General features: G+C 55.0%; 2 protein-coding genes across 3 annotated transcripts; one reads left to right on the top strand and one right to left on the bottom strand.

Moving 5' to 3' along the window:
- The first annotated feature begins 1,067 nt into the window (after positions 1–1,067).
- On the top strand, positions 1,068–2,815 carry PRLH (prolactin releasing hormone). 2 transcript variants are annotated; one of them, XM_057389815.1, is made up of 3 exons: positions 1,068–1,362; positions 2,171–2,338; positions 2,615–2,815. In XM_057389815.1, the coding sequence occupies exons 2-3, from the start codon at positions 2,239–2,241 to the stop codon at positions 2,785–2,787; spliced, it is 273 nt and encodes a 90-aa protein (XP_057245798.1). In that variant the 5' UTR covers positions 1,068–1,362; positions 2,171–2,238; the 3' UTR covers positions 2,788–2,815. The 2 variants fall into 2 exon arrangements, with proteins under 2 accessions (XP_057245798.1, XP_057245797.1); XM_057389814.1 differs by having other exon boundaries at positions 1,103–1,362; positions 2,171–2,353.
- Positions 2,816–3,728: 913 nt separating this feature from the next.
- Positions 3,729–9,815, bottom strand: RAB17 (RAB17, member RAS oncogene family). The gene is given in 7 exon segments (XM_057389813.1): positions 3,729–3,936; positions 3,939–3,986; positions 4,363–4,456; positions 4,664–4,789; positions 5,199–5,350; positions 6,258–6,417; positions 9,543–9,815. Coding segments are annotated over 6 exon segments (636 nt in total). The 5' UTR covers positions 6,415–6,417; positions 9,543–9,815; the 3' UTR covers positions 3,729–3,877.
- Positions 9,816–10,340: the final 525 nt, after the last annotated feature.

Raw genomic sequence — 10,340 nt, 5'->3', positions numbered from 1 at the left:
ATCCAACCTCGCCTTGGACACTTCCAGGGATCCAGATGCAGTCACAGCTTCTCTGGGCACCCTGKGCCAGGGCTTCACCACCCTCACAGGGAAGAATTCCTTCCTAATATCCCATCTAACCCTGCCCTCTGGCAGTGGGAAGCCATTCCCCCTTGTCCTGTCACTCCATCCCTTGTCCCCAGTCCCTCTCCAGCTCTCCTGGAGCCCCTTTAGGCACTAAAAGGGGGGCTCTCTCTGGATCCTTCTCCAAGTGAGCAGCCCCARCTCTCCCTGACTCCAGCCTTCGGAGCATCTCCACGGCCTCCTCCGGACTCKCTCCAACAGCTCCACATCCATCCATCCTTTCACCAACCTGTGCACTCCTGGCTTTAAAACTGACCAGGTGGAGCAGACAGGAGCTGCATCAGCAGCACTGAAGCCACATGGGGCCAGACGGTGCAGACCAGGATGGCCACATGACCAGTCAGACACTGGCCACAGAGGCACAGGGTGATGACTCTGAGTCAGTGGTGCCCACTGGTGAAGCCAGGTGGGCAGAGGGGATGCACAGGGTGGCACTAAGGAGGGGCTGATCGTGAAAGAAATGTGCTGCTCCGACTTGCCCTCCCCCTTCCCTCTGGTTACAGCGTCTTCACAATCCTGCCAACACAAAAATGTGCCTGCTTTGGGATACCCCTAATCCCAGTTTTGTCTGTGCTTGGACACCAACTGGCCCTCATGTAGGGGTCCCGAGCTGGCTCCTTCAGTGTCACATCCAGCAGAATAAACATCAGAAATCTTTCAAATCCCTTTAAAATGGGAGTGGGGGATCGGRGGTGTGGGGATTTGAAGCCCTCACGCCCAGAGAACAAACCTGTTTCAGGCAGCCCGCGAGCCCCAGCACTTTGCCTTCCTCTCGTCTGTGTAATAAATGTTCYGCTTTCCCTGAAGCAGGTGTTTGTGGGGAATGGAGGGGAAGGGGAGGTGGTAGCAGTGTAAATCCTGCGGTGGAGTTCCACTGTTCACCCCAGCGCTCGGGGCAGCAGCACACACCAAGCCCGGCAGAGGGACGGAGCAGGAGACTTCCCCTCGTCCGAAATAACCCCGCGTCGAGGACAGAGATTAGCATATTCCCAAACCATCTCCCTCAACCAGCGGAAGATAAAGCGCTGGTCCGTTCTGAGTCACGAAAATCCCTGTGCTGATTTGATGAGAGTGGAYGGCGGGGAGGGGAGATGCCCCGGCACGGTCCCCGCCGGGGCTCGCCTCTGACATCAGCGCGAAACCGGCCATAAAAGCAGCGAGCGGAGGGGACTCCGGCTCACACAGCCGCCACCTGGCTCAGCGGGACGGCAGCCGGMCACCTGGGCTCGCCTCGCCTCGGTAAGTGCAGCCCCGCCGCCCGGAGCCGCGCTTTGCTCTCCCTCGCGTGATGCTTTTGCTGCCGGGTAATTCCCGAGCGCTGCCTTCCCTCCGTGAGTCTGTCCAGCCGGCTGGGGGGGTTCCAAAAGTTGGTGGCCGCAGCAAACCTGAGCTCCCGGGAGCGCGGTGTCCCCTGCTCAGCGCGCTGCAAACTTTTCCTGTGCAAAAGTCGCTGGAAACGGAGCTGCCGCCGCTCCCCTGCCGGGTCCTGCCTCGCCCGGCTCTACCGTGCTCAGGAGGCTGCAAAAATCCAGCCCAGCACTCAGCCCTGCTCACCCCCTCGGTGCCATGAAGGGCATGACAGGGTGTTCCCAGATTATCATTTCAGCAGCTGCGTGCAGGAGTGGGTGCCAAGGGTGTTGAGGTGGCTGTGGTCCGTCCGTCCGTCCATCCATCCATCCATCCATCCATCCATCCATCCATCCATCCATCCATCCATCCATCCATCCATCCATCCATCCCCCAGCGTTCAGCAGCAAAACCCATTCCTGGCTCTGCAGCCCCTGCTTGGTGCAGCCAGCCCCGCATTTTGGTGGGGACCCCATTCCCTGGGCTGTTGGGTCCCACAGGTGCCCCGGGGGCCCCAGAGAAAATCAGGCACGAGGCCGGGACCAAAACTTGCGTTATTGACCATGAGATTTGTGCAGCTCATATTCGGGGTGGTATTTTCCCCAGAGGCATCAGCCCCAGCAAATGTCCTGTCCCCAGCCGCCCCAGGGATGCTGTGATGGGGACACACATTAACACCCAAATCCCTTCCCTCCTACAGCCACAGCGGAGCYCAGCAGGGGTCAGGAGTCTTCGGAGCCAACTCACCGCGGCCAGAAAGCGCTGGGGATGAAGCTGGGGGTCGCCTGCCTCCTGTGGCTGCTGCTCGTGTGCCTGACCCTGCCCGCCACCCACGGCCGCCTTCTCGAGCGCTCCATGGAAATCAGGAGTAAGGAGAACACGAGTAAGGGACTCTCCCCAGCCAACCCCCTGCCTGCAGCCCCTGCTGCACCCCCAGACTCAGCTGCGTTTGGGGGGTGAGGAGGTGCTGGCACTGTGCAGGAGCACAGCTCCACTTCCAAACAGCTTCTGCAGCAGCTTTTATCCTCCTCATCCCCCTGCCCTGCATCCCTGGTGTCCGCCATCCCCCCGCTCGTGGGCGGAACGCCCCGTCCCCTTCCACGTCCTGCAAACCCCTGACGGATCCTCGGCTTTTCCCTCGCAGACCCGGACATCGACCCCTCGTGGTACACGGGCCGCGGGATCCGGCCGGTGGGGCGGTTCGGGAGGCGACAAGCCCGGGGCGGAGGCACCCAGCCGGGCGGGGCCGGRCGGCAGCGGGGCTGCGGAGCCCCCCACCCGCACCCCCACCCTCCCCGGCAGGAGCTGAACCCCTAAACCAGAGCTGACAATAAAAACCGTTCTTCTCTCCGTGTCCCAGCCTCTCTGTTCCAAAATGTGACAATGGGGTGGGCGATCCCCAAAATTTGGGGGGGTGTAACCCCAAATTTGCATGGTTGCCATGGTTTTCTGCCTGCACTGGTTGTGTGTGCATGACAGGCCTTCCCTCAGGTGATTATCCCCTCACATCCCAAAAACACCCTAAAAATAAGCCCAGAGGGCCCCCTTCCCCAGGTGTATCCCCTRGGGTCCCCACAGTGAGCCAGCACCCAGGGGTGACCCCAACACCTTCACTTCCATAAGCTGGAAGCCACCCCATTTCCATGGAGCTGGGATCAGAAACTCTCGGGGAGAATATGACGCTCAGTCCACCACTCTGCCACACCACAGAAACTCAGAGGTCACTGCCCTGCAGACAGGGTGAGTGGTGCTGCTTTTGGGGAGAACTCAGGTGATTTTTCTCTTCTCTTCCAGCCAAGGTGAATTCCCACAGTWGACTCATAAGGGGGTAAAAAGGGGAGGCCCTGCAAGGCACAGAGCACTSCAACACCACACGTCTGCTTTGGCCCCATTCTGGCCTGGTGATTGCTCCCAAGGATSGGCTGTGACCCCTGTAATGGGGTGGTTAGGGTGAGGGGGGCACTGGCTCTGATCCCTCCAGGCTTCCTGTGGTTCCCTGCAGGCTGAAATCCAGGACAGGGCAAAAACCAGCTCACCTACAGGGCAATATTCTCTTTATTTGCAGCCTGGGTGTAAAACCACCGGGATCTTTGATCTGGGAAATTAAACCCTCCCTTTTCAAATGGAAAGGGAACTGGAGGAGGTGACAGCTGGGAGTGGGGGGATGTCACCAGTCAGGGTTGGTGGCAGTGCTCCCRGCAGGTTGTGCTCTTCTCTGGAAACAGAAGATTGGTGGAAGAAACCCCTGATGCCTCATCTCGTGGCTGAAGATGGTGCTGAAGGGTTGAAGAGGCCCCGTGCACCCAGGACGGGCTCTGAACTCRCCCTGAGAGGGAGGGGAGGTCAGGCTGAGCTGTCCCTGCAGTTCTGAGTCCCCGCAGCTTTGTCACTGTCCCTTTGAGTGTCCTCAGGTGCGGCAGCACCGCGTCCTCGCCCCGCTCGCCCCCAGGTCCACGCTCTCCCGTGTGGGAATGGGTTCGATGCCTTCTCTTTTTCCCTCCTCAAGAGCTCATGCACTAGGGGGAAACACAAGGCAGGGAAGAGTTCTTTTGTCCTGCTGGTGGYTGGGATGCAAAGGCCACCCCGTGTCCCACTCCAGGGCACCATCCCACAGCTCCCTGAACTCAGCTGGGGACACCACCATGCCTAGACTGGATACCAAAGCAAAATAAAATTGAGGCTCTGGGACAAGGCTTGAAAGCCCTCTCTGGCACTGGAATATCCTGGGATGGATCTGTCCCTCCTTCTGCCTTAAGGGGGGGCTCAGGCTGGACTGGCTGGAGGAACATTTCAGTGACAAGAGTAGGAGCAGTGATGGGGTAGAACTTTGCAGGGGTTTGGGGCCATGGTTGCCCTGCCTCTGCTCTCACCTAGAGCCATCCCATAACTCACCCACGGCCATGAAGACATCATTCACTTGATAGCTGGATTTTGCAGATGTCTCCATGAACAGAAGGCCTTTTGCTCGTGCAAACTCTTCCCCCTCCTGAGTGGAGACAAGCAGAGTTATTCCCCTGCCCCCTCTGGGTTGCTTGCTTGGTTACACGGTGACATTTCACAGTGGGTCAATAATTGTACAGGGACTTTGGAGGTGTCTGGGARCCTTTTAACCTCTTGGCTTTCCTTAGGAATTTTCCTTGGATTTATCCCAGTGCTTTCTGCGAGGGGTGATGGGGAAACCCCAGGCACTCACCTCAGTGGTGACCTCTCGCTCAGCACCAAGGTCTGTCTTGTTCCCCACCAGAGCAATGACGATTTCATCAGGAAGGAATCTMTTCTCCAGCTCCTCTAGCCACACCTTTGCTCTGCTGAATGTTTGCTGGAGAGATGGAGACAAAACCACCCAGTTTTGCCAAAATCTGCTGTGATTTTGACAAAAGCAAAACCCAGTGATCTGGTTTTGATTCAACTCCTTTGTCACAGGGCCGGGTGGCACCAAACCAAGGAGGGCGAGAGTGGTGTGGCAGGGTGGTTCTGATTGCCCTTCCCAGGGAAACAGCCCTCAAACACATTTAGGGATAAATCCCCCTTGTACAGGATGCATGGCAGCAAAAATCACACCTGGCAAGTCCCAAAAGGGATGTTCCCCTCCTCAGAAGGTGCTCATGTACCACATTCTGCCCATCCAAGGTCAAACACCATMATCTGGGCATCTCTGTCCCACAGCGCTGCTGCAGCATGGCAGGGCAGGATCCCAGCAGGGATGGGCTCAGCACCCCGTGCCTCACCTTGTTAGCAATGTCATAAACGAGGAGGGCGGTGTGGGCATCCCGGTAGTACAGGTGGCACACACTCTGGTACTTCTCCTGGCCTGCCGTGTCCCAGATCTCAAGCTTGACGGTGGCCTCGTCCAGGTTGAGGGTCTGTGTGAAGAAGGAGCCTGCAGGCAGGATGCAGGGGGTGTGTTCACTCGAAGCAGGAGCAGAGAGCTCAGATCCACCCCCCTGAGGCCAAACCCATCCCAGAGGGGCTGTTAATGATGTTCTAATGCACAGAATCTGTGTGGGSTGGGGACTTCTTGTGATCACTGGCCACTGGACATGGCCCTTCCTGGAGGCAGATTTGGGTGGATGATGCCAGGTTTGATGTTGGGTAACTCTGAGCTTTGGAGAACAGCCCCCAGGCAGAGCCACCTCCACCTCACTGGTAGGTGGGAGCTGTGGGTGGGAATATCCATGGAAAAGGTTCCCACTGGAGGGGAGCCTCCCTCCCTGCTCCTGGGGGGCAGATGGCTGCTTGGGGACAAGGCAGAGGGACAAGAGCAGACACTCCACTGTGCTCTGCTCCAGCAGCTGGCTCTCCAAGCACAGGTGGGACCACAGCCTCTGCTGTGCCTTCTCAAGGCAAAACCCAGGTGCATTGTCTAAAATGAACATTCCCAAAGTCCAGGCACAGGGGGGATCACARCTAGGAGATCTTGAAGGTCCCTTCCAGTGCAAACCATTCTGTAAGACCCTCCTGGGGTGTCTGAAAGCAGCACAGAAGGCAAAGGGCAGATGTGCTGCACGCTTTGAATCCCAGGTTTCAGTCCTTTGCTGCTCACCTGCCCCTGAAAAGCCAAACTCGCGTGATGCAGATGTGGCTTTGCTTGCAGCCTGGCACTGAGCAGAGGGGCTGCAGGGATGTGGATGGGGAGATGCTGGCTCTTGGGCAAGTCTGTATCACATTCCAAAGTGGGTCTGTGCTACTGCAAGATGTGCCAAGCAGTTCTCCTGCACCCCACCCCGCTGCAGGGAACTGCGTCAGGCCTGGCCTCTYGTCCAGAGCCATCAAAGCCACTCACTCACATCCCACGGTTGGCAGCAGCTCCCTGAAGTCATTTTTCACGTATCTGTAGGCCAGGCTYGACTTCCCCACGGACATGCTGCCCAGCAGGACCATCTTGTACATGTAGGAGGGACGAGARCCCTCCGGGGAGGTGCCCGGGGTCACCGTCTGTGCCATGTCCTGCAAGGAAACCAACTCTGTTCAAGGTACATCTGCGASTGATCCCAGGCAGCAACAGGGCAGRTGGGGCTTAACTCCAAAACAGGCTGGAATAAAATCATTAATATCATTAATTGCAAATTTAATGCATCAAAGCATCTGCCACTGTCAGTTGTGACCAGAAGGTGGAGATGTTTCGGAAAAAACTTGATACCAGAAGCCTCCTTGGATTTCGGCAAGGAGATTGATTGGTGCAACTCCTTTCAGGGAACAAGCTGGAGGAATTTCCTGGCAGAGGGAAATCCCTCCAGGCTGTGCCTTGGTCTCCGGCACAGCTCCTTTCCCAAAGCCCTGGTGAAGAGTTCAGGCTGCTGCCCCACATTTATCCTGGTTAGAAGCTGTATCAGGAGGGGCTCAGGGGAGAGAGGAGTCCTGAGGAGGAACAGCAGCACCCAAAGCAGATGGGAAATGCTCCTGCACCCTGGGTAAAGAGCCCCAGATAAACCAAGCCCCTGGCGTGTCAGCCCTGTGTCACCAGAGCGTGACTGCATCGCCCAGCACAGGGATGGCAGGGAAACACAGACCCACAAGCAATGGTTGCCTCAAACCTGAGTGGAAGASAGCTGCTGCAGAGCCTTGGCTGCACCCTGGAAGAGGCTGGTCCGTGGGAGCCCCCCTGGGTGGCATGTGTGTCCCCTCCTCCCAGCCTTGAGGGCGAGGAAGTGCCGCTGCCCCGCTGTCGCTGGGAACTGCCAGTGCAGAGCAGCAAATAACACTGTGCCTTGCTTTGCCCTGGTTCCTCCTTGCACAGCTCCTCCTCCAAAAACACTCGGCTCRTGTGGATGATTATAAAGGAGACAGGGAAGTTCATGGGGCGCCAGGGTGAGCCCTTCTGGAATGGGGGGCTTCCCTCCATTCAGGCAGAGAGCAGGAACCTGCAAGACTGATTATGAAGATTTGGTGCAATTTCTACCTGGGGTCGGGAATTTGGCTGAGGAGCTTGGGCTCTCTGCACTCGCTTCCCTGACAAAAGCCCCTTGTTCCTGCGAGCTGCTCATCCCACGTGCCTCCATTATTTTGCCCGTCCTCCCTCTGCACTCTGGCAGGCTCCAGACCTCTAATTCTTCATTAAGGCTGTCATTAAGAGCGCTTCTTGGCTGAACCCACGTCTGTTTCTTTACATCCAAGTAGCTTTTTCTGCTGGGKGAGATGGGCTTTAATCCCCTTAACAAACACAGGTAACATCATGTCCCTCAGCAGGATCACAGTTTGTGCMCCAACAGCTAGTTATATTTTTGAAGCAGAAAAAAGATAAACTCTGTGGCACAGCATAAATACGCTCCTTATGGTATTGATTACATACATTTGCCTCTCTGTAGGCTGGAAATGAGACTGCCATTCATTCTAGGCAGCTACTGTCAGTAAGAAACCATAAAACTCTCAAAGGAAGCAAGAAGCTGCTTGAAATCCACCCAAGACTGTGTATATTAAACACAGTTTCTCATCATTTCCCTCAGCTGCTCTCCGTTAAACTTTGGAAAAGTTGGGGTGATGCTGGAACAAAACTCACCTGGAATTTACTGCAACAAGTTTTGCCAAAGCTCATTTGAAACGATTTTTTCCCTATGGTAAGAGGCAGAGGGTGGGACGCCCTTCCCACTTGAGGAGGATGGCAAAGAAGAAAAACGAATGGCTTTATTCTGATTCAATGGAAAACAGGATTTAAGGAGAAATGGTTGTCCTCTTTTTTTTTTTTTTTTTTTTTTGGGAAAGGAGAGTACAGAGTAAAACCCTGCACTTGCTGGATAAGGGACTCTGGGAAAAGCATCCAGACATCTCCTGCCATCAATCTGGGGAGCAGCATGGGGAACAGCTGGGGTGGTGCAGGTCCTCTCCTTGTGCCAAGAGGCCACACTGAGGGGCAGGGAAAGCTGAACCTGCTCAGATCCAGGATAGTCAGAGAAAATAAACCAGTTTATCTTCAATCAGCTATAAAAATCTTGCTTGAGGATTTGGTCTCCAGATACAACTCCAGCTGAATATTTTGTTGCAGTTGTGGGTAGCAGCAGATTTTAGGGGCAGGCTTGCTTGATCCTACACTTATCTCGAAGGTGAGTACCCAAACAGCCCCGACACCAATTGTTTCCCACTTCCTAACAGAGGATTAAACATCTCTGCACCCAGGAAATTGTGTTCAGCATTTTTAAGCTTGGCTGGAGGGATCCTGATGTATTTATCRTCAGGGGATAAGCCTTTTATTTCCAAAGGAGAGCAGTAGATAAAGGAAAGTAATGCATACCTTTGGGGATGGAGTCACTGAGAAGTCTCAYTTAAGATCCTATTTAACTTTGGGGAACTTAATGTTGTTTAAGTGTAATGATGTCTAGCTGATATCTAAGCTTTTCTAGGTCCTAAAACCATTAAACCCATTTGCTGAATTTCTGCAGGGGTGCAGCAGCAAACCAGAACAACAATTAATGAGCACCTCAGAAAAATTCCAGGACTTCAACACTTAAATCTGCCTTATTTAATCCTGCAGTTTTTGAACACGATATTTTAGGTTCTTTCAGATTTAKATAATTAATTTTCCTCCACACACAAGATAGTTGTCACATTYCTACCTCCCCAATTAARTTCTAACATTCACCTCAAATCTCTCCTCTACTTTTGTGAGCTTCCTCCTACCAGCTTAAGCTCTGGCTTAAGGAAGAGTGGGGCCACTCATAAAGTTCACTCAAGCCAGGGTTACCTGGGGATACAAAAATCCCAACTGCAAAGACTAAATGTGCAAATATTCGATTTACACAGTGATCATTTCTCAGAACAACAGCGAAGGGGAAGGGAATAAGGGTCATTAACCACGAAGGGAAGTAAGGCAGCAATAAACAGGACTGCCCTGGGCTGTGGGAGAGACCGAGGCACTGCTGAAACCTTCCTAACAGCTCTGGGAAGATGGGGGTACAGGAGAGGGCTTCCTAAAAATCCTCTTCTCTTGKTCAGGGAGTCACTGAGGACTGTGCCACCCTTCGAGCCTGGGGTGTAGGGATGAGACTCTTCCCGGAGCTTGCCTGGGAAAAGCAGTTGGAGAAGGCGGGTGGGGGCTGGGGGCCTGCCTGGAGGAATTCCTGAGCGGAGGATGCCTTTACCTTCCCGCAGCCTTGCTCTCCTCCCAGGGCTCCAGTCCGTGTGTCAGGGCTGACGGGATGACGGCCCCATCCGTGTGTTGGAGCCTCTCCGTGCCGGGAGCGGCTCAAAGCGAAAGCACCGGCGCCGGGAGCGGTGTCAAAGGTGAGAGGCAGCCCGAGATCAGTGAACCTTAGACCTGACACCAGAGCTGAGGTCTAGCAGCCAGGCAGGACGGCACGAGGCWGTTGTCACCGCAAGGGGACACGGTGGCGTGTTCCCAGCACTCCTGCACCCTCCCTCCGTCCCTCCCTCCCCACTGCCCACACCGGGGTTTGGCAATGGATGGACGGATGGATGGGCGGACAGACAGAGGGATGAGTGGGTGGGTGGGGCTTTCCCCATGTCTTGGCCTCCAAGACAGCCCAGCTACCAAGGAAATGGGAGTGAAAGCACCTCGGATCCCCCAAGGTTTGAAGACCAGGGAGGGCTGGGTGTGGCCGGAGTCACGGCATATCCAGGATGGGTCCTTCTCCAGATTTTTATAACGCGGCAATTTCTGCTGGCGAACAATCCTTCTCCAGATTTTTATAACACGGCAATTTCTGCTGGCGAACATTAGACCTGGATTTGGTCTTATGCCAGCACAAGCTCGGATACCTCAGGCTTGGGATTGCGAAGRGGATTTGTTTTGTGGGAGAAGACAYGCCTGCTTCTCTTGCAAAATGCTTCAGCTGCACGACAGCTGCTCCTGAGCTTGGGAGGCACAAAGTGAGCAAAAMCGGAGTATTTTACTGTCTGATAATTAAGGTAATAGCTGG

Source organism: Malurus melanocephalus, unplaced genomic scaffold (assembly GCF_030028575.1).
Source record: "Malurus melanocephalus ecotype Western Australia unplaced genomic scaffold, MMel_1.1 scaffold_20, whole genome shotgun sequence".
Taxonomy (NCBI): domain Eukaryota; kingdom Metazoa; phylum Chordata; class Aves; order Passeriformes; family Maluridae; genus Malurus; species Malurus melanocephalus.
Note: the sequence above shows the minus strand (reverse complement) of the source record. Positions and strands in the feature narration are given on the sequence as shown.